This window comes from Sorex fumeus, unplaced genomic scaffold (genome assembly GCF_029834395.1).
Source record: "Sorex fumeus unplaced genomic scaffold, SorFum_2.1 ptg000029l, whole genome shotgun sequence".
NCBI classification, from domain to species: Eukaryota; Metazoa; Chordata; class Mammalia; order Eulipotyphla; family Soricidae; genus Sorex; species Sorex fumeus.
In genome coordinates, this window is record NW_026606086.1 from 8,223,769 (window position 1) to 8,250,278 (window position 26,510).

The 26,510-nt window shown below is 48.9% G+C and overlaps 1 protein-coding gene across 1 annotated transcript in view; it reads left to right on the forward strand.

The window, feature by feature from the left end:
* The window catches only part of SAP130 (Sin3A associated protein 130), a 69,243-nt gene that overhangs the window by 13,785 nt on the left and 28,948 nt on the right, over window positions 1-26,510 (forward strand). Inside the window, exons 5-14 of the mRNA XM_056115401.1 lie at window positions 277-388; window positions 2,064-2,188; window positions 3,800-3,924; window positions 11,384-11,531; window positions 11,634-11,724; window positions 11,927-12,031; window positions 16,510-16,651; window positions 20,932-21,053; window positions 21,900-22,202; window positions 23,362-23,536. Of these exons, the coding sequence (XP_055971376.1) occupies window positions 277-388; window positions 2,064-2,188; window positions 3,800-3,924; window positions 11,384-11,531; window positions 11,634-11,724; window positions 11,927-12,031; window positions 16,510-16,651; window positions 20,932-21,053; window positions 21,900-22,202; window positions 23,362-23,536 (1,448 nt within the window). The remainder of the gene's footprint in view (window positions 1-276; window positions 389-2,063; window positions 2,189-3,799; window positions 3,925-11,383; window positions 11,532-11,633; window positions 11,725-11,926; window positions 12,032-16,509; window positions 16,652-20,931; window positions 21,054-21,899; window positions 22,203-23,361; window positions 23,537-26,510) is intronic.

The following is a 26,510-nucleotide window of genomic DNA, read 5'->3' on the forward strand; positions in this document are numbered from 1 at the left end:
TGCAGGAGAGATGATGCACTGCATCATCAGATGGTGCAGTACTTGCCGTGCAAACCTATTTGACCCTGGTTAGTCCCAGCACCACATATACCCACTGAATCCCACCAAGAGTGATCCCCAAGGACCACCAGCTGATGGCCCAAAAACCCAGTAAACCAAATAAACATGGAAAGGGTCAACCCACATTTTGAGGCAGCTGACTTCCTGGAAGTAATGGTTCAGTACCAACACTGAGCTAAGCTTGTGACGGTGACATGTTATACTCCATTTCTGCAGGGACACCCGAGCAACCTGCATCATATCATGACCACCAACGTGCAGATGTCCATTATCCGCAGCAATGCTCCTGGGCCTCCCCTTCACATCGGAGCATCTCATTTACCTCGAGGTAACGACAGGGTATTTTGTTCAAACTCTCAGAACAGCAGAAATTTCAAATAAACATTTGGTGGGAAACATGGGAATGTCGAGCATATCCAGAATTGGTTTACTTGAGTTGCAAAACAGCCTAAACAAATGTGGAGCGATACGCATTTTTTGCCTATTCTGAAAAGTACTTAATAGGTGAATTGCAAGTCTGCATATATATACATTTTAGAGCAATACTGCTTTAAAAGCAATTGTGATCTTTTGGTATAAGAACTTTTATAATGATGAGTTCCTCAAGGTATGGTAGTCTGAAAATGGTCTTCAGTTTTAACAAATAATCTATAAGCTTTAATGGTGGTGTGTGTGTGTGTGTGTGTGTGTGTATGTGTATGTGTGTGTGTACACGCACGCACACATGCACATGCATGAGCTTAGGGCCTCCCCATGTATGCTGTGTTTTGACTACTGGCTGTGTCCTGGTGTAAGCACTGTTTCGTGTTTTCTGTAGGGTCAGCTGAGCTGCTCAGGGGGCCTGGGTTTGAGCCTGGTTTGGAACCTGAGTTCTTGGCGGCTTGGGCTGTGTAGGGAGGTTGGGGCCACCTGGGCATATGCTCAGCCTCAGGGCCTCCCCCTGGCTAGGCATGTGCTCTGCCATTTTACCACGCTCCTGCCCTCTCAAGTACTTTGGAAGTTTAGATACGATGGTTTACTATTAAATTCTTTATTACGTAGCAAAAAAGATGAATAAATTGTAAGAATTTGAGCAATGAGATGAACTAGAAGAACTCAATCTTAGAGTTAGGTCTTAATAGTTTATAAAGGATGAAATGTGATTTGTTTTCTCAACTGCTTGATTATAAACTGTTCGGTTCTTTTAGAGAGAGTGAAGTTGTTGCTGCCAAAGTCAGGGAGTGTGCTAGGGAAATACCTCAACGTCTGGAGAGCAGCTTTGCACCTGGAGTCCCAGCTTGTGCCCCTGAGCACCAAGCCATGAGTAGCCCCTGAGCATTGCCAGGCATGGCCCCCAAACTAAACCAGAGTCAGAAATCTAAAGCCAGGTTCTCTTGATTGTTACTTGTTTGTCAGAGCCCATTGCAGAGGCAGGGGGCTCTGTGCCATAGGCTTTCTTGGAACTTTTTTTTTTTTTCTTTTTGGTTCACACCTGGCGATGGCACAGGGGTTACTTCTGGCTCTGCACTCAGGAATTAGTACTGGTGGTGCTCTGGGGACCATATAGGATGCCAGGAATCAAACCCGGAATGGCTGCATGTGAGGCAAATGCCCTACCCACTGTGCTATTGCTCCAGCCCCTCTTGGAACTCTAAAAACACCGTTTCCGTGTGTGCCAACAGCTGCTTCTGCAGTCGAAGGCAGTTCAGGCCAGCTGCAGAGCTCTGGCCTGAGTGCCCCGTGCTGAGCTAGTCACCAAGAGCTTTACTGCTACATACTTTACTACCAACTTTTTTTTTCTTTCAGGACAGTTTAAGTTTGGGGTATCCTTGGTTAGTCCTGTCAATTACCAGGTTTAACTGGCAGTCCTTGAATGTATGTTCATCTTTGTCACCTCCGTGAAGAAAGGCAAAGTCTGTATGTACACAGAATTGTGCTGAGCACTGATAGACTGAGTTGTAGAGACTGCCCTCATCCTCCTCAGGAGTGTTGTTCGGACTGCGCTAACCAGACTCTCTTTCCAGGGGCGGCGGCGGCGGCTGTGATGTCCAGCTCTAAAGTGACCACGGTCCTGAGGCCGACTTCCCAGTTGCCAAATGCTGCTACCGCTCAGCCAGCAGTGCAGCACATCATTCACCAGCCAATCCAGGCATGTGCAAGGGCGGGGGGGGGGGGTCAGCCAGTGGCGGGAAGTGCCTCCTGGTTCACTCACCCACAAGGGGCTGGCGAGTGGCTGGATTTACCAATGAAGGTGGACTTGGTATGGTGTCATGTGATTGGCTGCAGGAATTAGAGGAGAGGCAAAGGGAAGACTTGTCTCTGGACACACGTGGAGGGGACGTTATTGAGAACAGTGAGGATGCAGGAATGACACCAGTGTTCAGCAAAATCTCGCCAGAGCTCAGAGCTCTGAGCTGGATAGGGAGTCACTGGCCCAGGTGCTTTATGTGCTTAGAAAACGTTTTAGTTTTTTGTCTTTTCTTTCTAGAAAGGAGTCATCCTTTTCTCTGTGTCTGTGAGGAGCTCTGCAACCTGCATATTCCTGGAGAACAATTAGTACCAAGGATTGTTGTGGTGCCTCCACGTGTGGAACTCTAAGATAGGGAGTGTAAACTTGGCATCATACAGAGCAGAGGGCTATTAAGTCATTTGAACAAAACAGTGTATTGCCGAGGCAATGTCTTTGGAAGATTTGCTGAATTATATACAGGAGGGAGGACTTCAAATAGCTTTGTGGACCAGAGGGTACTAGGCGAGAAGCACCTAGAGGGTGTTAGATAGTGAGGAGGAATATAGATTGAACATGGAGTGCACAGCCACTCGGGGGCTCTTGAATCGGAACCGAAGATCTTGCCGATGGGCTGAACACATCTTGGAGATTGCTTAGTGTCTGCAGCAAGGGCTGGAGCAAGAGACAAGGAAGGGACGCTGGCGGGGAGGGAGGAGACAGTGTGACTGAGCCGGTGTGAACGTGGTGGACTGTGGTGGTAAGGACACAGTGCAAGGTGTGGAGGGGTGGCTGTGTCTGTCCGCCTCGCTCTGCATTAGGGCGTGGAAAGGGAGCTGGCAGTGGCTGGCGGATGGAGGGCAGAGGAGTCTGAGAGGCAGTGTAGGCGGGGTTAGTGGCTCTGCACTTACCCCAGATATGCCATAGGGGAACTCCGTGGACGTGACCGGTCTTGGCGGTCTGGGTCGTCGCTGGCACTCGGGCAGCTCCCGCCTGTGCCCGACAGAGCAGGGTGCGGAGGGTGGGCAGAGTTGCCGTAGCAGACTCACAGGGCCTCTCGCCAACTGGGCAGGGTCAGCGCTGGGAAGGCAGAGCCCAGTGTGTTGGGACAGGGAATTTTGAGTCAGTCGTATTTTGGAAGGGTAGTTTCATACTGTCTGCTCACAGTCGGGCTTGACAGTGGACTGCAGTGGTGGTCAGAGTGCTGACCATTGGTCTCACAGCTTGAAAACAGGTGTCCTTGGTCCAGCTGCTGAGGACATGGCTCCTTGTGGGCTCGAGTCTGGGGCTGTCATGTGTCTGACTGTGGTGTTTTTTGGGCTCTTTGTTTATTTTTTTATTTTTATTTACTTATTTATTTTTGCGTCACACCTGGATGCACTCAGGAATTACCCCTGGCGGTGCTCAGGGGACCATATGGGGTGCTGGGAATCGAACCCGGGTCGGCCGCATGTGAGGCAAACGCCCTATCTGCTGTGCTATCGATGCAGTCCCCGGGGCTCTTTGTTTAAATGGTATTTTTCCTCTTGGCAGTCGCGGCCGCCTGTCACCACCTCCAACACCATCCCTCCTGCCGTGGTCGCCACCGTCTCGGCCACCAGGGCCCAGTCTCCGGTCATCACGACGACAGCAGCACATGCTGCTGACTCAGCACTCAGGTACAGGGAGGGGACCTTGCTTCGGCACGGGGAGTGGTCAGAGCCACATGGGCAGAACGTGACTCAGCAGACTCCTGCATTGACCGAGTTTCTTCCAGGAAGGTGCTAGCAAGATAGGGGAAAAAATTGTGGTGCTGGGGTAGTGATCAGTCTGATCGATATGAAAGCTCTGAAAGCATGCTTTGCATCCTGGAGGTCCTGGTGAATCCTCGAACACAGGGTGTCCCGTGCACTGCCAGGTGCGATCCCTGAGCGTTGAGCTGAAGTAGCACCTGAGCACCGCTGGGGACAGTCTGAGGCCCAAAAAGCATCTGGGGTGACCACACTCAGCAGTGCTCGGGGACTGTGCAGTACTGGGTATTGGACCATATCCTCCAGACCCTATAACCGTTCCCCAGTCCCTAGTGAACAAAAGTCACGGTGAGAAGAACTTGTGTGGGGGTGGAGAGCAGGGAGACTGTGCAGTGTGCGTATGATGCCCCGGAAGGGGGATCAAGGTGGACGTTGTTCAAGGACACACCACCCAAACATAGCAAAGAAAGATGGATAAGGCCACTCTCGGCAGCGGGCAGGGCCCAAGATAGTGATTCATTTGCAACAAGAGGCCAAAGGTAGGGGAAGCAACAAGACAGCATTCTTTTTTTTTTTCTTCTCTTTTTTAAATTTTATTGAATCACTCTGAGAAATTTACAAGCTTTCATATTTGGGTTACAATCACACAGTGGTCAAACACCCATCCCTTCACCAGTGCACATTCCCCACCACGAATCTCCCCAGTAAATCCCCCTTCCCCACCCTCCCCCTGCCTCCGCGGCAGACAGTATTCCCCATACTCTCTCTCTACTTTTGGGCATTGTGGTTTGCAATACAGATACTGAGAGGTCTTCATGTTTGGTCCATTATCTACTTTCAGCACACATCCCCCATCCCGACTGATTCCTCCAGCCATCGTTTTCTTAGTGATCCCTTCTCTGTTTCATCTGCCTTCTCCCCTCTGCTCATGAGGCAGGCTTCTGGCTGTGGGGCAATCCTCCTGGCCCTTGTATCTACTGTCCTTGGGAGTCAGCCTCATGTTATGTTATTCTATACTCCACAAACGAGTACAGTCCTTCTATATCTGTCCGTCTCTTTCTGACTCATTTCACTTAGCATGATACTCTCCATGTCTATCCACTTATAAGCAAATTTCATGACTTTATCTCTCCTAATAGCTGCTTAGTATTCCATTGTGTAGATGTACCAAAGTTTCTTTAACCAGTCATCTTTTGTAGGGCGCTTGGTTTGTTTCCAGATTTTGGCTTTTGTAAACAGTGCTGCAATGAACATGTAGGTAAAGGTAAAGGCCCTCCCGTTGATCATCGATTTGCTCGAGCGGGCCCAGTAACGTCTCCATTGGAGACTTTGTTGTTACTGTGTCTGGCATATCGAATACTCTCGGTAGCTTGCCGAGCTCTCCGAGAGGGGCAGAAGAATCGAACTCGGGTCGGCCATGTTGGCTGCGTGCAAGGCAAACACCCTACCTCTGTGCTATCGCTCCAGCCCAGTACAGATGTTATTTCTGCTGTGCTATTTTACCCCAGAAGTAGTATTGCAGGGCCATATGGAAACTCAATTTCTAGGTTTTGAAGGACTGTTCATATTGCTTTCCAGAAAGACTGGACAAGTCGGCATTCCCACCAACAGTGAAAGAGTGTCCCTTTTTCCCCACACCATGCCAGCACTGGTTGCTTTTGTTCTTTTGAATGTGTGCCAGTCTCTGTGCTGTGAGATGATATCTCATTGTTTTGATTTGTATCTCTCTGATGACTAGCGATGTGGAACATTTTTTCATGTGCCTTTTGGCCATTTGTATTTCTTTTTTGAGGAAGCTTCTGTTCATTTCTTCTCCCCATTTTTTGATGGGGTTGGAGGTTTTTTTTTTCTTGTACAATTCTACTAGTGTCTTGTATATCCTGGATATTAATCCCTTATCAGATGGTTTTTGGGTAAATATTCTTTCCCATTGTATGGGCTCTTTCTGTATTTTGGTCACTGTTTTTTTTTGAAGTGCAGAAGCTTCTTAGTTTGATGTAGTCCCATTTGTTTATGTTTGCTTCCACTTGCATGGTCAGTGCTGTTTCATCCTTAAAGATGCTTTTAGCTTCAATGTCATGGAGGGTTCTGCCTACATTTTTCTCTATGTACCTTATGGATTCATGTCTGATATTGAAGTCTTTAATCCACCTTGATCTGACTTTTGTGCCTGGCATTAGACAGAGGTCAGAGTTTATTTTTTTGCAGGTAGCTATCCAGTTTACCCAGCACCAACAAGTGATCATTCTAGGAGGTTATAGCAACCTCAGAGCAAAGGATGACTGTGTACCACTCTGGGGTGTGTCCTGTACCAGCAGTGGGATGCTGTAGCAGAGCTGCTGAGTGCTTGGTGCTGAGATTTGAAGTTTTTGTTGCATTGGCTTTTGCAGATTAGAGTAGTTTCTAGAGAGGCAAAAACTGAAAACAGATTTTTTTTTTTTTATCTTATTTTGGGTCACACCTGGCAATGCTAATGGGTTACTCCTGGCTCTGCACTCAGGAATTACTCCTGGTGGTGCTGAGAGGACCGTACAGGAACCCAGATTGGCTGCGTGGAAGGCAAATGCCTTCCCTGCTGTGCTATCATGGAAACAGATTTTTAGAAGGGGTGGCAGGAACCTGAGAGATGATTGTTAGAAATGGTCATACATAGACACATGTATTGAATTTTGAAGACAGGCAAGAAAACTTGAGAGATAGTACACGGAAAGGTGGAGAGAGTAACAGGTGTTGGACTGGTGCCAGCACTGTCTCGCCTGTGCAGCCTGGAGAAGGCGTCACACTGACTCACGATGGAAAACGGGGAGGATGCAGAGGAATTCCAGACTCTGGTTCTGGGTATTTAAGGTTGTGCAGTTTCTGAGCTCCCAAATGGAGTAGGTAACATATGGATCTGGAGTCCAGGAGAGTTGAGAAGCTGATGGTGGTCCCAGAGGACAGTGGGTAGGGAGGAGGACTGAGGGAGAGCAGATGTCTTCCACACAAGGCTGGGGCCAGAGTTCTCTGAAGGCAGAGTCAAGAATATAGAGGATGATGAGAGATCTCGCCAAAGATGGATGTTAAATCCAGAGGCAACCGCAGAAGAGCGTGTTTGAGATGGTCGGATACTGCAGAGACCTTCCGGGCCATGCCGTGATGTAGCCCAGTAGAGGAAGAGTACCTGCAAGTATTTCCTAGTCAGGCGTGAGGGATGAAGCTTTGGGCTGGAGACCCCACAGAGTGCTGAGTGTGGGCTTCATGCTGGTGGGCTGAGGTCCAGCCCCAGTGCCCTGTGAGCCCCTCAGCCACCAAGAACTCAGACAAACAGAAAACACCCAATAGCCTTTGTTTTCTTGGTCTCTGAGTCCCACTGTGTGGAGGCGCTGGGCGGGTGGGGGCATCTGACAGGGAAGCCCACACTGGGTGACTTTGGCTGGTGAGCAGTACCTGGCTGACTGCAAGAGAAAGTGCCCTGAGAATAGCACCCTCAGAAGTCCCAGCCCTGGGGCTTGGTTATTCCTGGGAGTAGGATGAGGAAAGGGAAGTCTGAGGTGCTAAGGGGAGGGAGGGCCTGGGTCAGTACAGCAGGGAGGGCACTGGCCTTGCTGGGCCCACCTGGGTTCAGCATCCCATACGGTCTCCCAGGCACCTCCAGAAGTGATCCCTGAACTGTACTTAGGGATCACAGAACCAAAGTGATCCCAGCACTGCTGGGTGTGGTCCCAAAAAGAGAAAGGGAGGTTTGAGAAGGAAGTTCGAGTCAGGGGTTCTGAAGTGGCTCCGGCCAGCATGTGGTCAGTACCGGGTTTAAGAGTCATTGACTTGAGCGCCACAGCTCAGCTGAGTCCAGGGGCATGAGAAGAAGCATAAGAGGCCTGAGAAGAGAAGAGAAGAGTGCAGAGTCTGACAGGCAAATGCAGAGTAGCGCCAGGACTTATTTAACTTATCATTTATTGGCTTTGTGACAGTGTGCTAGTTCTCACACCCTGAATCCTCTCTTCATGAACCATTTGCTTTGTTCTAATCTGTTGCCACAGGTATAGACACAGCTACCCAACATAGAAACTAGACTGTTGTTCATATCAGTCTTATATCCAAAAATATACTTAGAGGGATGAAATTCAGAACACATGTACAATGAAAGTATTGGACTTCTTTTGAATAGAAATATTTTTCAATGTACTGATGTTAGTTAAAAAAAAAAAAAACGATTGTTGAATTTTATCCAGAAATTTCAGCATTCACGCAGGAAGTAAATGTAACTTTTCTGTGGGCCAGCACCTCTGCTGTAACCTGTAGCAATAAAGGAAACTATGAAGATCAGATACTTAGACATATAATTATGATGTATCTGGCATATGTTACTCCCTTAGAATTTTGCTAGTGAAAGTTTAAGCAGACTTTTTAAAAAAAAGTCAGTTCTACCTATTGAAAATGCCTGCCTGCCAGGCCTTTGATCTTTTTTAGTTTTTAATTCATCGCTTGGTTGAATGAATGAAACACAGTTTTTAAAAATTTCATGAGTGCCTCCCAGCAGTGTTGAGGCTACCAGAGCCCAGCACCAGATGGGCTTCCCAGGCCTGCTTGGAGGTTGGCCTAGTCCCCAAACCATCTTTATAACCAGGTCCATGCACCCTAAAGTCTGTCCTGATTTTTAGCCACGTGTCTCTCAGTTCATTGTAAATGCTGAGTGTGTACTGGGTGGCCTGTATAGGGGGGCATGCGCCCAGGCGTGCTTAGTTCACTGTGAGTGTGTGTGTGCTGTGTGGCCTGTATAGGGGGGCGTGTGCCCAGGCATGATCAGTTCACTGTGAGTGTGTGCTTGGTGGTCTGTATGGGGAGGGGGGGGGGGGCGCATGTGCCCAGGCATGTTCAGTTCACTGTGCGTGCATGTGTGCTGGTTGGTCTGTAGAGGGGGACGTGAGCCCAGGAATGTTCAGTTCACTGTGTGTGAGTGTGTGCTGGGTGCCCTGTATAGGGGATGTTGTGCCCAGGTGTGTTCAGTTCCTCTGCCCCAGTGCAGGCTCGTGGGACCTTGCTGTGCAGAGGCTTAGGTCTGTGTTCACAATGTGGAGCATGTGCACCACCTCCTTGAGCTCTAGGACCCCCTCCCAAAGACTGAATTTGTATTTATTTTTTATTGTTTTGGGTCATCCTTGGGAGTATTCGGGTTACTCCTGGCTCTACACTCAGAAATTCCTCCTCACAGTGTTTGGGGAACCATGTGGGGTACCGGGGATCACACCTGGGCTGGGTGCGTGCAAGGCTGTGCTATCTCCAGCCCTAGAGACTGGATTTTTAAAAGAGGCAAGGGCCAAGGAGATGGCTCCAAAGGCTGGAGTACATGTTTGCATGTAGGAGCGATGGGGTCTTTCCTCATTTGTCCTCAGGACACTCCCCCGCCCCCCCGGCTCTGAACACTGCCAGCTACCCAGAAGGTGAAAATCAGTTTCCAGTGTCCTTTCTTCTTGGCTGACTGCCTGTACTTGGTTGAGTCCTTTAGTCGCATCTCTCTCCAGGCTTTCAGATTTCCTTTGTTCTGGAGTTCGAGAGCTGTTTGGAAACCTTTCTTCCTCTTAATGCTGCTGCTCTTGCCAGGTCTGATTTGAAAGCATTTTGGTGAAACCATTGCTTGCTTTGGGCATATAAACTTGTCCCAATCCATTTTTCACCCTTACAGCTCAACATATTTTCTTTTTCCTAAGTCACATTCATCTGGTTCCAAAATAGAAAAGTATTAAGGAATAAAATACAGGAGAATAAGTGTCCTGTCTACACTTCCCCATCAACCAAGTGCCTGTGTTCTTTGCTTTATCTAAGGTAACCTATTAGTAGTATTTTGGATAGCCTTACAGTGTTCTTAAGTACATTCTGACTCAAGTGTATTTCTCTTCATCTTTTTTTCTTGAAAGATTGTTTATTTAGTGTTCAGTATTGTTATATGTTAAAAGTTTTCCATTTCAGAACTTGAAATTTATCATTCTTTGAGTAGTCATATAGTGATTCCTTTTTACAAATGCATTGATGTTTCTAGGACTTTAGTATCATAAATAACTGCTGTGATTAACCTTATACTAATGTCATTATGATACTAATGTCATTATGCACATGTAAAAGAATATATGTAGGATGAATTTTCACGAGTGATTGGAGAATAAACAGTTGTGAATTTGCTACATACTGCCGACTGTTTGCTTTCCGTCAGCTCTTGCTGAGACTCATCAGGACAGTTAAAATTTCCTGTACAGCTTTGGAGTTTTACCGGTCTGATAGGGAACAGTGATAGCTCATCTTAGGAATGGGAATGACTCTTTTAATTAAGCAGCCGTTTGCTTTTTCATTGATCCTGTGAGGTCCTTTGAACTGTTATTTTTTTTTTCATAGATTTTAAGGATCTCTTAGTATTTTCATATTCTATTTTGAGATGTGAATCATTGACTCTGCTTGTAATGCGTTTTGCTACATAAGGGGTTTGTTTATTTGATCACAGAGTTATCTTTTGGATTTGGGGGAGAATTGGTGTATGTGGAGGGGTGTGTTTTGTTGGGAATCGGAACCAAAATCTTTGAAGCAGTTGCCCTACCACTGAGCCTCGTCCCCAGTTACTTTACTTCCTTTGTCATTAAATCTATGATTAGTTTGTATTTCATCCTGGTGGAATGTGTTACGTGTGTGTCAAACCCGCCCTCCCCATCCCCAGAGTCTCTGAACATGTTTTATTCAGTGTCCATTTTCTCCTTTGCTCCAACTTGTACTGTTAACTTTGTTGAAAAACTGGCAAGTTTTCTTGCCATTATTGCAATTTTTTTTTCCTTAACTGAATCACTGTGAGATACGCAGTTCCAGAGTTGTTCTTGATTGGGTTTCAGTCAATGGTCCAACACTGGTCTCTTTACCGGTGAAAAAAGCAGTTCTCTATCACTCAGTTACCAGCTAATTGGACATTCTCTGTTGATGTCTCTTTCAGTCATTTTGCAGTATTAACCATGATTATCTGGACAGAAATGTTAAAAGAAATTGCAGGTGGGAGTCACTGATTAGATGCTGTTAATCAGGGTTTTCTATAATCTTCCCTCATAACTTGAAAAAATGTGTTTGAACTTTGAACACAGAGTGAAGTGTGTTCATTACAATAATGTTCACTTGAGATTTGCAAGTGTTGATTAACTATGTCAGCGATAATGAGAGTGACTAAGGGCTGATTCATTCATTCCTGGCACATATTGGCACCTTTCAAAGAGAGGCTGCAATTCCAGGAGAGAAATTCCTTCAGTGATGTGACTGTCAGCGTCACAGACCCACGGGAAAACACAGCTGCCTGCCTGTGCCCTGGTACGGGGAAGCCCATCGCCTTGCCTGGTGCAGCCAGCCAGGAGCTGTCAGTGAGCATGTGCCCCTGTCTCCCCAGCCGGCCAGCGCTGTCCATTCAGCACCCACCGTCCGCAGCCATCAGTATCCAGCGCCCGGCTCAGTCCCGCGACGTGACCACCAGGATCACGCTGCCATCCCATCCTGCCCTGGGGACGCCCAAGCAGCAGCTCCACACCATGGCCCAGGTAGGCCCGGACAGAAGCTGCACCGTGGGACGGGCCTGAGCTACGGTGAGGTTGGCTTGGGAGGAGTTCTCATTAAACGGTTTTGGGGTTCCCTCCTCCCAGAAAACCATCTTCAGTACTGGCACACCCGTGGCGGCAGCGACTGTGGCTCCAATCCTGGCGACCAACACCATCGCCTCAGCAACCACGGCCGGTAGGTCGTCGCCCTGTGCCTCTGCTGGGGGGCGGGCAGGGGAAGTGGAGGCAGGGCTCCGTGTCTCGGCTTCAGGCAGGAACTGGCCAGATAGAGACACTCCCTTTCATTTCCCCCAGCGCTCGCTTGCGGGCTTCTAAGAATCTGTAATGCCTTGAAAAGAGACCATTGTGGAAGAATTTTTTTTTTTCTCCTGTTTCAGGATCTGTGTCACACACACAGGCTCCCACGAGTACAATTGTCACCATGACGATGCCCTCACATTCATCCCATGCTACTGCTGTGACTGCCTCCAACATCCCTGTGGGTAAGTGCCGGCGGCCTGAGCACAGACACAGCAGGGACTGCCCATCCTCAGCAGGGCGGCCACTGCCGAGGCTATGACCGCGGGTTTTCAAGGCAGCGTGGATTTCTAACACACACACAGATTTGATGTTCAGGTACTTTTTTACTTCCTCGTTCTCCCCCACCCCCACCCCCCCCCCCCCCCCCCAGCCACCACCATCATAGAATATGAGCCTATCTTAGCCCCCAGGCTGCACAGAAATGGGTTTCAGGTGGGATTCAGTCCACAGCTCACCAGCATGTAACCCGGGACTGGGGCCTCCGAACCGTAGTTCTCCCTCCATCCTGGGCCACAGGCTGGGATTCTTGGGTGTTGTTCAGCCCGTCTGCAGTGAAGAGCCCGTCAGCTCCCTGTCCCGGGCCCCATGTCAGATTGACCCTGTCCACCTGCACCTCTCATTTCCTTACCCTTTCCCCCAGCTACCACTCCATTTTTCTTGGATTCTGTTTTTTTTTATCAGATTTTGTTGCTTATTTTATATTTGATGTATGGCCAGAGAAAGCCAACGTTATGTCATATTTTAATACTTGTTTGGAGTCAGACTGCTTCCTGTGAGCAGGTACAGACATCCCTAGCTCTCAGAAGTCAGATTCAGGTTGGAATCCCCCCATCCTCCTCTCCTCCCATTACTGACCCTCACAGCCCTCATGGTACATTTTTGTTTCTTTGATTTGGTTGGTGGATTTGGGACGGTACCCAAAAGCACTCGTGGTCTGTGATCGGGGATCCTCCTTCCAAGGCAAGTGCCCTCCAGCCCCACCTTGTGATGCATTTTAAGGACACTTTGAGAATAGTACAGGGCATGGAAGTGCTTATACTCCTTTGGATAAGCCTTTAAATTGACACTAAGCAGGCGAACTCTTCTCCCCTCTACTGGCTTATTCACACTTCCCTGCTCGGGGCCGCTCGGGTCTAGCACCTGCACCTTGCTCTGAGACGGGTTTCCTTACTTGCAGTAAGGAGCGTCTTCCAGTCCGTGCTCTAGCCTGCAGTGCTGTGAGGGCAGAGCAGACTGGGGTCGTCGCGTTCATTTTGATCTCCCAGAGCGGACGTTCCCAGCCCTTCCCACCTCCTCTCCAGGAAGGGAGAGCTCGCTTCATGCCCTGGGCAATCTCCCACATCAGCGGTGTGTTTTGTGCTTTAAGTGGTTGGGAAACAATGAATTTTTCTAGTTTTTATTTTTAAACCACAGCTGGCAGTGCTCAGGGCTTACTATTGGCCTGTGCTCAGTGGTGGGCCTTGCTGGTGCTCCTGGGAGCATGTGTGGTACCAGAGGTCCCAACCAGTTATAGCCAAGGCAAGCGCCATAATCTCCGTACTGTGTCTCAGGTGCTCAGTGGCTTTTCTTTTCTTTTTTTTTTTTTTATATAATTTTATTTATTGAATCACCGTGAGAGCAGTTACAAAGCTTTCGGGTCTAAGTCTCGGTCATACAACGAAACACCCGTACCTTCACCAGTGCCCATTCTCCACCCCCAACAACCCCAGTATATCCCCATCCCACACCCTCCCCCTACCAGTGGGGCAGATGATTTCCACATTACTCTCTCTCTACTTTGATCACATTCAATATTTTGACACCAGACCCACCATTATTATTTGAGATTTTGCCCCAACACTCAGATCTGCTGAAAAGGCAACAGTAGACAATTTGTTTTGTGTTGCTGGTTATGAATAACATATGATGTTGCATGGCTGCAGTAGTGGCCGCACGATTTTGAAATTCCAAAATTTTAACACTTAAATCTGGAGGGATTTCTGCCAAAACCTGCTGGATTCCAAGCTTTGCTCCTGAGTCTCTGGGATCATGGCCGTTAAGCAGCTTGATCAGGAGCCAGAGAGGCCGTTCGTGGGTGATGACTTGGGGTCTCGTTGGGGTGGGGAGGGCAGGACCGGCTCCATCCCATGAGGCCCTGCGTGTCTCGTCACTGTGGGCCCAAACCTGACTGTCCAGTGGCCTCTGAAGGATGACGGCCACCGAACCGCCAGGGGGAAGCAGGCGGAAGGACAACACCCTTTCTCTCCTGGGGTAGCCCGGCGACAGTAACCTACTGCAGGGTCCGGACGCATTTCTGCCAAAAGCCGCTGAGTTTCGAAATTTGTTTCTGAGTCTTTGGGATCATGGCCATTAAGCAGCTTGATCAGGAGCCAGAGAGGCCGTTCGTGGATGATGACTTGGGGTCTCGTTAGGGTGGGGAGGACAGGACCGGCTCCATCCCGTGAGGCCCTGTGTGTCTCGTCACTGCGGGCCCAAACCTGACTGTCCAGTGGCCTCTGGAGGATGGCGGCCACTGGGCCACCAGGCGGAACAGGCCAAGGCACGAAACCGTGGGCCCAGCACTGCAGGGACCAGACACATTTCTGCCAAAAGCCACTGGGTTTCGAGATTTGTTTCTGAGTCTCTGGGATCATGGCCGTTAAAGAGTTCAATCAGAGGCCATGCCTCCAATTATATAGCTGAGCTGAAGGTGGTTTGTGGGTGTGTTTCCCACATACCTAACTTTTGGCCATTTACTTTCTGGGTAAACTTTGCCCCAAGTTGTTGGGGTCTGGCCAAAGGCACAATAGCAATTTTGGGGTATCTGGGAGTCTGAAGAAGCCATCAGGCTGCTGCTGCACTTACCTCACAGGTACAGATTGACCTGCTGGCGGCACCATACTCCCCTCAGTGACTTTTCTTAATCAGAAAAAGAAGTAAATTTGGGCCTGCAGCAATTGTACAGGGCGTAGGGCATTTTTTGCATGTGACTGACCTGGGTTTGATCCCCGGCATCCTATATGGTCCCCCACACACCACCAGGAATAATTCCTGAGTGCAGAGCCAGGAGTAACCCCTAAGCATTGCCATATGTGATGCCCTCTCCTCCCCCCCCCAAAAAAAGAATTTTTTTTTTATTGAATCACCTTGAGATAGTTACAAACCTTAATGATTAAGTTTCAGTCACACAATGATCAGCCCCCATCCCTCCACCAGTGCACAGTTTCCACCACCAGTATTCCCAGTATCCCTCCTGCCACCCCCACCCCATCCTAACCCCTGCCACTGTGCCAGGCACCTTCCTTCTTAATACTCCTTCTCTACTTTTGAATGTTATGGTTTGTAATATAGATAGTGAGAGGCCATCGTGTTTGGTCCCTTATCTACTTTCAGGACGCATCTACCATCTCAAGCAGTCCCTTCACCCATCATTGACTTAGCGGTCCCTTCTCCATCCCAACTGCCTTTTCCTCCAGTCATGTGAGACCGGCTTCCAAACCGTGGAGCGATCCTCCTGACGGTTTCCTCTACTGTTGTTAGGTGTTAGTCTCATACCATGTTACTTTACATTCCACAAATGAATGAAGTCCTTCTCTGTCCCTCTCTTTCTGACTCATTTCACTTAGCTTGATAACGCTCCATGTCCATCCACTTATATACAAATTTCATGATTTCATCTAAGGAAAGAAATTTATGGGTTGATTATCAGCCAGTGCTGAATAACTCTGCCAAATGATGGCTGCTTTCCGATCGGAAGAATTATTTTCCCCTACCATTTTCCCCTCTTCCTTCCCCCCCAAAAAAAGCAAGGCAGAGTGCTCCACCCAATGCCCACTTTCCTGGTGAAGAATAGTAGTTTCTCTCGCCAATCTGTGCTGTCCAGTGATCCATTGGGAAAGGTCTGCTCTGGCCTTGCTGTCACCTGCTGCACGTGGGCTGGTGGGTGGTGTCCCCCTCGACTTGTGGCCAGGCCCCTGCTGCAGGACCGGACACATGTTGACCTGATTCTTTAGACTGCTGAAACACATCGCTGCTCTTCTTTCCAAAATTTCCATGCCAAAGATGAGGGGTTGGGAAGGAGAGTAGAAAGCGCATCTGTGTTGCCGTGGAGTTTGAGTGCAGGGTATAAAAGGGTGCAGAGTTGCCCCTCAGATCACTGAACTCTAGTCATTTGGGTTGTCTGTGAGGGGTTACAGGGGCCACTGGGCACTCAGGAGTCTCAGAAATGAGTGTGGCGATACAGAAAAGACTAGCACAGGTAAGAATGTGGATTTGAAAATAATCTGGTCTAATTAATTAATGACAGATCATTGAGTAACTACGGACCCTGGAGTAGAATCTCAGATCATTGCCATTTTTGAATTAAAACTTGGTTGTTGAATTTTTTGTTTGATTTAAGAAGTCTTCTCATTTTAGTAAAAGGCCTTCAAGAACTTAGATCAGGGAAAATAAACTTAGCAAATGGGAATTTTTGTTAGAGTTTGAACCCTGTGGTAACTAGTAATAGTATGTCAGGATCACTGTATGGAGATTGTATGTGTTCATCTTTCCTTTTTCATATTCCGTAAACCTGGGGGGGGAAAGCCTTATGACTATGTGCATTCTAAGCTTGTGGGTGAGGTATTGTGGCATGCCAGCTCAGGTAAACGAGTGGGGCTGAAGCAGGTTTTGTGTCTTGCAGCTAAGGTGGTGCCTCAGCAGATCACACACACGTCCCCCAGGATCCAGCCTGATTACCCGGCCGAGAGGAGTAGCCTGATCCCCATCTCAGGACACCGGGCCTCGCCCAACCCTGTGGCCATGGAGACTCGGAGCGACAATAGGTAGGAATGATTGTGGCCACCTGACTACCCCAGTGTGCCACTGTACGCGTTGATGATTTTGTTGTATGTGCCCTCCCCTCCCCCCCATTCCCAAAAACAAACTGATTTTTGAGTTTTAGAAAAATGTGCTGTGTTCAGCCATTCCTCTTTGGTATATTTTCTCCTGCTATTTTTTTGTTTTGTTTTACATGTTCAGGTGTTTTAATTTTGTTTTGACTTATTTTGAAAGTAAAGTTATAGAACTGAGACTCTTTTTTTTTTTCCCCCATAATATATGTATTTTCATCTCCTAAGATGGAAGATTCTTACCTACCCCAATAGGTCGCCTGAAACAGTCCTTTTACCTTTCCATCATCTACCCTGTAGTGGAATTTTTTTAAATAAGTGTATATACAGGACAGCATATTTTTAATTGAATCATCATGAATTACAAAGCTGCAGAGTTATTTATGATTGGGGTTTGGAATATAAACATGATCCCCCCACCAGTGTCTCGGGTCCCCTTCCCCCCCCCTCCCCCCCCCCCCCCAGCAGGCCTCTGTGGGGGACGCTGTCCTTTGTAGCACTGAGGCTTTCGGAACTGTCACTGAGAGCGTAACTATCACTGAAAACATGTCGCGCATGTCACCCCCTTTCTCAGCGCTCGGCCTCTTCAGAGTGATCACTGCCCTTGTCATTGTCCTGAGTTGTCTCCAGGACAGCAGTTTCTATAGAATGCTCTTCAGTTTGGGGGTGTTGGATGGTTTTCTCATACTTAATTTCAGGCTCTGCGTTTTGGAAGTAAATGCCACTTAAGTGATGTTATTTTCATTGTTTATGTGCCAGAGCTTGTTCTCTCCCTGTGTCTCATTAATTTCTCATTAATTCACTCATAAAGGGAAGAGGATTCTTCTAGCTGTTTCTGCTGTAGGTTTGCATTTTTCTCATTTTTAAACATTGTGTGTGGAAATCCTTTGATGCCCGTAAGTAGTCTCTGCCCCAGTAAACTCATTGCTTTTAGTTGTTATTGATGATTAGTTGAATCAGTTTATGGTTCTAATATGATCCTTCCAAAATAGTGACTTTTTCATCAGAACTGAAGATCCTGGCTATAGAACTAAGCTTACACATGGGCCGGGGAGACGTGAGACGGAACCTTGGGACCCTGGTGGGGGAACACAGGCAGGCCCTCATTCAATGAAGGGGTGTTGGGATGATGTTGCCATGAAGAGTATCACTAACAGTATTGGCAATCCCAGTACCCACTGGGATTTTTTTAATGTTTTAAAACTGTTAAAAAATAAGAACTTTTCCTAGTTCTTGTATTATCCACATTTATAGGTAGCCATGGGATTTTTTTTCCCTTTTTCTTTTTGGAACACACCCGGCGATGCTCAGGGGTTACTCCTGGCTCTGCACTCAGGAATTACTCCTGGCGGTGCTCGGGGCACCATTGGGATGCTAGGGATCAAACCTGGGTTGGCTGCATGCAAGGCAAACGCCCTCTCCACTGTGCTATGGCTCCAGCCCCAGCCATTGGATGTTTCTCTAGGGCCCAGGCCTAGCTCAGGAGGTTGAGCCCATGTGAAGACCGAGTGTGATGGTGTGATGGCTGACCCCCTTTGTGTCCTGAGTGTGAAGCCCACATCCACCACTCCCCCCACCATGGGCCCTCCGTGTGACAGCCGCCTCGTCCCCCCCATAGACCCTCAGTGTCACAGTCGGCCCTCCATGGGCCCTAATTCTGATGGCTGGTCCGCTGTGGGCCACCCCCCTACTGGCCCCTGCGTTGCTGTCAGGAGCCTTCATTGGGGGGGGAGGGAGGGGAATGGACGGACTCATTATCTACCCCTGTTGCTTTGTGTGATTTTTGTTTTTGTTTTGGAACCACTCCTGGCTTTTCAGGGTTCTTTCCCGACTGGCCTTGGGGAACATACGGGGTACTGAGACCAAGCCCAGGTTGGCCACTTGCAGGACAAGCCCCTTAGTCGCTGTGCTTTCACAGTCAACCGTGTGTGTGTGTGTGTGTGTGTGTGGTGTGGGTGTGTTTAAATCAGCATAGACTTGTTCGGGTTTTTTTTCTTCTGTTTTTTCATTATTACTCTTCAGTTATTGTCATTTCTTTCTGTGGTCGGATTGATTCCAGGTTGGTTTGTTCTTAAAACTTTCTAGGGAACACACCAGTTCCCACTTCCTCACACTCCCGGTCACAATAACTTAATATTAAAGAGCAGCAGTGGGTACCTTCTTCTTACTCCTAAGTGGGAAGTCTTGAAATTCAGTGTATGTTTGGTTAGGTAATTAATCAGTTTGCAGAATAAAGCTTCTGTTTATCACTTTTGTGAGTTTTTTGTTAATACGTTACTGGGCCCGCTCGAGCAAATCGACGATCAACGGGAGGGCCTTTACCTTTACCTTTACCTTTTAAAATTTAATCACCACTAAATACACAATTACAAAGTGGTTCAGGATTCAGTTTCAGTGATAAAATGTTCCAGCACCCCTCCCCCCCACCAGTGTACATTTCCCACCATCAGTTGCCGGGTTCCCCTCACGCCCACCACCATCCCCAAGCTGCCTCTGGCAGTCTGTGTCTCTGTCTCTATCTCTGTCTCTTGTGTGTGTCTCTCCCCCCGCGGGGGCCCCCCCCCCCCGTCTCGTTTTTTTCAGAGCGATCACTTCCAACTGTCTTTGCATCATGGTTCCTTCTCTGTCCTAACTGCTCCCCAGGTCCCCCCCCCCCACACACACACACATACACACTTGTGGCAAGCTTCCTATCGGTCCTAACCCCTTTTTCTTCTGTCCTTAGATATTAGTCTCATACTATGTTTTTTATATCTCACAAATGAGTGCAATCACCCTGTTTATTCCTCATTGTTTTTCTTAATGGCTGTGTAGTATTCCATTGTGTAGATATACCTATACCATAGTTTCTTTATCCAGTTGTCTGTTCTCAGGCACTTGGATTGTTTCCAGATTCTGGCTGTTTTGAATAGTGCTGCAAGGAAAAGAGGCATGCAGGTGACTTTTCTGCATTGTTTTTTGGGCCCTAGGGTGTATTCCTAGGAATAGTATTGCTGAGTCATATGCAAGCTCAATTTCTAGTTTTTTGAGGAATGCCCATATTGTTTTATAGAAAGGCAGGATCCATCAGCATTCCCACCAGCAGTGAAAGAGTGTTCCTTTTTCCCTTCATCTGTGCCAGCACTGGTTGTTCTTGGTCTCCAGGCCCCACTTTAAATGTCATAGATATTCATAATAATGATAGGAATTCTGATGTTTAATTATTTCTACTTTACTGTGATGAGCCTTGTTTGATCCTGGTGTATTTTTGAGATGGCACTTAATCCTACTTTGCATGGGAGTTTTTGCATCAGTGATAGTGAAATCTGTTTATAACCAAAGTATATTAAACTCACAATAAGTGAAATATCTTCCTTTTTGGGTCTCTGGATTAGTTTGTAGACGTTTGGGTCCTACCGTTGTTCATCGATTTGCTCGAGCGGGCCCAGTAACATCTCCATTTTGAGTCTTGTTGTTACTGTGTTTGGCATATTGAATACGTCACGGGTAGCTTGCCAGGCTCTGCCGTGCGGGCAAGATACTCTCGGTAGATTGCCGGGCTCTCCAAGAGGGGCAGAGGAATCGAACCTGGCTCGGCCAGACTGGCTGCGCGCAAGGCAAACGCCCTACCACTGTGCTATCACAGCAGTAGGGCAGACGTTTGGGTATTTTTCTTTTTTGTTTGTTCAATAGAATTTACCAGTAAAACAATCTGAACTTAGAGTCTTTCAAGTAGAACTGATCACTGGAGAACTTTACACACACACACAGTTGAGTGTGACAGCACAGTGGCTAAGGGGCTTGTCCTGCAAGTGGCCACTGATCACTGGTAACTTTATTACCAGCTTTGGTAATCATCTTAAATATGTCTGCATTTGATGTAGCTGTTTATAGTATACCCACCTTCTTTGTTTGGTTTTGTTTTGGGGCCACACCTGGCAGTGCGTGCTCAGGGCTTGCTCCTGACCCTGCACTCAGGGGTCACTCTTGGTGGACTCTAGGGCACATGTGGGGTGCTGGGATTGAGCATGGATCAGCTGCATGCATGGTAGGCTCCCTGCTCGTTGTACAGTGCTCACTCTCTGAGAAAGTGCTCATCTCTAGGTGTGTGTTCTTACACTTTGGGTAACAATTGCGAGAATTTTCTGTGACTGACATGTTTATGGAGGGTCTGGGGGACGAGATAATTTGAAGAATTAAAGAAGAAAAACCTGTCGTCTCTCTTCCCTTCCCAGACCGTCTGTTCCTGTTCAGTTCCAGTACTTTCTGCCAACGTACCCACCCTCTGCGTACCCGCTGGCCGCGCACACGTACACCCCGATCACCAGCTCTGTGTCCACCATCCGGCAATACCCAGGTATCGGCATCCTGTGGGGAGTGGGTTTCTGGTTTATTTTCTTAAGTATTCTAAGGAAATGACAGAGTAGCAAGGACACTCCTCCGGCTCAGGGAGCTGGAACCCAAAGGGACGCCCTTCACCCCTGGTTAAGATGATCGTTAATTTTTCATTTTATTTTGGGCTGACAGCCAACAGTTCTTCAGGCTCACCCCTGTATCTGCACTCAGGGGTCACTCCCGACAGGGCTCAGGGACCTGTTTGTCATCTAGGGATGGAACCTGATTGGATGCGTATGAGGCAAGCAAGCACCTGTCTCTCTTACCCCAGGTTTTCAAGCAGTGAGGTAGAAGTTGGTCATTGAGGGGCCAGGGCGATAATGTGGCAGGCCCAGGTTCAGTCTGAGTGTAGAGGGATTGGTCTCCTACACTCCGTGTGGTCCCCTGAGCCAACCAGGAGTGAGCCCTGACTGTACAGCTGGGAGTAACCCTTGAGGACTGCCTGGAGTGGCCCAAATCCCTCCCCATCGCCCACTGAAAATAGAAAAGAAATTGATCATTGATTATGTCTAGTATGGATTTAGTTACTCTACTTCTTTGCTTGGGTTCACGTGAGGCCCTGCTGCTGGGCCTGTGGCACTAAGACACCTGGGCCAGCTTTGTGGTGCTGGGGGCCTCCGAGACAAGTCCCAGCCAGGCTCGTGGCACTCTGTGGTGGCTGGAATCAAACTGAGGTTAGTCTCATGTTGGATTTCCGGCCCCCGTTCTTTCTGAAGCGGTGAGTTCCAGCTGCAGCATGAAAAGTCGCTTCCTTTAGGTTTCTGCTTGTGAACCGTCGAGGCCACTGACTCCTCCTCTTTTTGTGCAGTTTCCGCTCAGGCTCCCAACTCCGCCATCACCGCTCAGACTGGCGTCGGGGTGGCATCCACGGTCCACCTCAACCCCATGCAGTTGATGACTGTGGACGCATCTCACGCTCGGCACATCCAGGGGATCCAGCCAGCGCCCATCAGCACACAGGGGATCCAGCCAGCCCCCATTGGCACCCCGGGCATCCAGCCGGCGCCTATCGGCACGCAGGGGATCCACTCCGCCACCCCAATCAGCACCCAAGGACTCCAGCCCGCACCGCTGGGCACTCAGCCACCCCCATCTGAGGGCAAGACTTCAGGTAATCTTGTAGTTGATGTGGAAGAGAGAGAAGGCCTGTATCTTCTCACTGGTCTCGGGTCATCCCACTAGACCTTAGTTTCCTCTGTGGAGCGTGCTGGCATTTCACGTCACATTCTTGTCAGACTTAGGGCCACAGAGAGGACAGCAGGGAGGATGCTTGCCTTGCAGTTGACCAACCCAAGTTCAGTCCTCAGCACTATGTGTGGTTCCCCCGACACCGCCAGGAGTGACCCCTGAACATAGTCCCTGGAATAAGTGCTCAGTGCTGCTGCGTGGGCCAAAAAACAAAGAGAAAAAAAAAAAACTTTACGTACGGAAATATTCTAAAATGCAATTGCGCATGGTGGAAAGGCATTATATAAAGAACTCTTGTTGTAAACTCGCCTAATACTGGCAGTGTTTTCATTCTCTTGAAGACTTTTAATCTGGTGAGGCAAGATAGTCTTTATGGAAATGTATGTAGAAAGGTATGAGGGGGAGGTACATGTTCAGTAGAGAACACAGACTTCTCCTGAGTGGAAAGCAAGCAGACAGAGAAACACAAGCACACGAGACGCACGTTCAAGAAAGAACGCAGTCTTGAAGAGCAGGCTGAAGATTCTCTTAGTTCTTGTGTAAAAGCCATCAAAATTGAGCTAGAGAGGTAAGTACAGAGGATACAGCACTTGCCTATCACACAGCCGACCCAGGTTCTATCCCCAGTATCCAGCTTGGTCCCCTGAGCCCCAGCCAGGAGTCATCCCTGAGTGCAAGGCCAGAAGTCAGTTCTGAGTACTTTGCTCAGAAACAGTTGTGAAATTGAAATAGGTAGGAGGTGTTGATAGCATTAGGAATTGAGGGTCAGTTATACTTTGTAGAACATATTTTTGAAATAAAGTATGTGTTTTAAGTCTCCTTTCTTAGTAATCATGAATGCAAGACAAAGGGAATTGCGTGACTTGCTTATATGTCGGCGTGCTCCGGCCCTGTCCCCCTTCACTGTCCTTAGCCGCCTGGACATAGCGCTCCTGTCCCTCGTCTTTGGATTGAACAGTCAGTGTAGACACTCTTCCTCGTGCTCTGATCCTTTTCACCTGTGTCTTAAGTGGCAGGTCAGTAGCGTGATCTCTGTTTCCTCTTCCCCATGTTCTCACTACTCCTCTCTTTTTTCCTCACAGTGGTCTTGGCTGACGGAGCCACAATCGTCGCCAACCCCATTAGCAGTCCGTTCAGTGCCGCCCCAGCAGCGACCACCGTGGTGCAGACCCACAGCCAGAGTGCCAGCAGCAGCGCGCCGCCCCAGGGCTCATCCCCTCGCCCCAGCATCCTCCGGAAGAAACCGGCCACGGACGGGTGAGTGGGCCCAGTGTGCCAGTGGCGCCTGGTTCTGGAGAGTCAGAAAAACCCCAGGCACGGCTTCAGGGCTGCCAACAGGCTCTTTTCCTCGTCTTCTCTGGCATTTCTAAGTTTCTCCAAAGTACCGTGGCTGTAGGGTTGTTTAGGAGTACATGCTTTAGTGGGTGCTGTGTCTGAGACAGCTGACCTTGTGGCATCAAGATCAAATGAGAGCATAGCAAGGACTTAGATTCCGGGTCAGCGTGGAATTGTCAGGTCTGTTGAGGCTTTGCCAAGACCAGCTCTTTCTCCTTCGAGAATAAATTCATCCATGGTAAATAACCTTGATTAATAAAGCATAAAGCGTGCAGTTACGTACCACAACTTCCTCGCTGGGAAGATACCTTCACGGGCTGAGCCTGTGGGAGGCTCAGATTTGCACTTTGGCACCAGGGCCGATCAGCCTCTGAACACAGAACTCGAAACAACACCCGATTGCTGCTGACTATAGCCCAAACGACAAAAGAAGTCAAAGACAGTAGGCACCTCAGATCCCAGATCAGCCACAGCAGGTGAAGAAAGCACTCGTCAGACCTAGCATGTGCTCTGCATGCTGGGCCTGGCTTCTGCCACCTGCGCTGTGCAGTCCCAGAGCATCCCGGGGGTGGGCCCCAAACAGGAGACGAGTTGAGTGAGAGGACTTAGAAGACCGTGAGCATGAGATCGGAGTAGAGGCGGGAGGCTGAGCGGCAGCAGCAGAGGCCGGGCCGGCATGGCCTGCTGTGTGGGCAGTTCTGAACACTACAGGGAGGGGATGGCACAGGCAGTCGGGTGTGCTGGCCTACCTGTATTCCCTGAGCATTGCCAGGCATTGCTCTCCCCGGCTCCCTCCCCCCACCAAAAAAGGAAAGGGGGAGGGAAAAGAAAGGAAAGAAAGCTGAGCAGGAAGTGCACAGAAGCCATCTAGAACCACCCTCGTTTAAATCGCGGCATCTTGAGAAGGACCAAGAAGAACAGGGGATGACAGGAACCAGGCAAAAATGTATCTGCAGTGGGGTCAAGGCCTTGGGTACACTGCCCCTTTCACGCACTCTGGCAAGTGCCGGGAGTTCAGATCCCACATGCTTCTGTGGGCCGGCCCACACCGTGGAAGCACAGGAGCCTGCCCCCTGCCAGCCTCCCTTCTCACAAACATCCTGGCACCTTTGTTTCCTATGACGTCTGTATGCCCCGGGACAGGTATCAGACACCTCCTGAGAATGAGTCGGCCCAGCCTGCAGTAAACCGTGATGGAGGCTTTGGCAGAGAGCCGGCGCGGTTCCACTGCTGTGTGGCGAGCACTGAGCAGGGCGGTCCCGGAGGCCCTACCGGGCTCTCCGCCTGCTCCTCACCACCACGTGAGAAGGTAGAGGAGCCCTCCGTAGCTCGGGTTGTCGGGGGCCGTACCTGTGTCAGGGGGCTGCTGCTGTAGTGCCCAGGGTCTCCTCTGTGAGGCGTTGGCCATGCCCCGGCCTAGCCCCACGAGCTCGACTCTCCCGTACTAGTCAGCCCCCCACGCCTGACCATGACCAGACAGCCAAAGGGCCAGAGGTTTCCTGGTGGGCTGTGCTGGAAATCCCGGTGGGGATGCAGTGAAGATAAAGAGGGGAGACGGGAACCAAGCAGGCAAATCCCAGACCCTGAGCAGCGCATCCCCTGGACAGGGCTGTTCTCCACTTGCCTTCTGAGACCTGCGCAAGTGCTTCTCTAGTGCCAGAGGCGGCTTGTGGCTGTGGCCGCGCCCACTTGGCTCTCCCGGGCAGTGAGCGCCGTCCCGAGCACGGGCCCCACCTGTGCTCCCCAACACTTGGTTCATCACCAGAACTTGTTCCCATTTTAGTTCTTTCAGTTTGTCCTTCTCTGGCTTTACAGCAGTGTAGTTCGTTCGTGTTCGTCAGGTTTGAGAATTCACTAGTGGTTTTGTTCTTTTTTGGTTTTATTATGCAAATGTTTGAACAAAAAAATTGCAATATGAACATATATGTTTATCCAACTTTATCAGCATCTAGCTTGCGACCAAGTTTCATTTATATGCGTATCCACCCCTTCCAACATGTACTGAGGCTGGCCCCTAACAGTTCATCAGATCATTCATGTCTATTTCATCAGCCTGTGTCTGTTGAGCTACACATAATTTAGAAAAAATTAATAATGCCATAATATTGTCAGATATTTAGCCATTTTTACATGATCAGGTCTTACATGTCTCAGATTTAGTTTGGATCAGTATCTGATAAGGAACCCTTTATGATGAATTCGTAGCCCTCTTAAGAGTTTTAGTGTGGGTGTTGTGTGGTAGTTCAGGTGTCAAGGCCCACACCTGTCATGATGCGCATTCACTGCATTTGGTTCCCTGGATACTACTGGGGGACACTGGAGCGCAGCAGAACATGGGGTAGCTATGAGCAGGTCGAGGTGTTGACCCCAGTGTCCCCACCCCCAAGGCATCGGAACAGACCTGAGTTTAAGTATTAGCCGTCCCACTGCTCTACGCCACATGGACCCCAGGGCCTGGACCTCGGCCCCCTCCTGCCTCCCATGTGCCTCTTCTTTCTTTTCCCCTCAATTAAATTTTTTCTCTGCCCTCCTTCTCAGACTTTGGGGCCAGTGGTGGTGAGCTGAGCATCTCCCCTTACTGCAGTCCATTCATCCAGTGTTTCTGTAGGCCACAGATAAATGAGGTCATCCTGTCTGTTCTTCTGGCTTACTACACTCAACACATCCAGTTCTGTCCCAGCTGCAGCAAAGTGCATGACTTCCTCCTTCCCTGCAACTGCAAGTGTTCCACAGTGTAGACCATGACATCTGCACAATCCACTCATCTGCCATTAAACACCTGGGTTGGTTCCACTGCCATTAATTGAAGAGAATGTCTTCACTCCATTTCATGCTCTCGGCTCCTTGGTGAAAAATTTGCTGACCATATATGGGGGGTTTGTCCTTGCATGTTCTG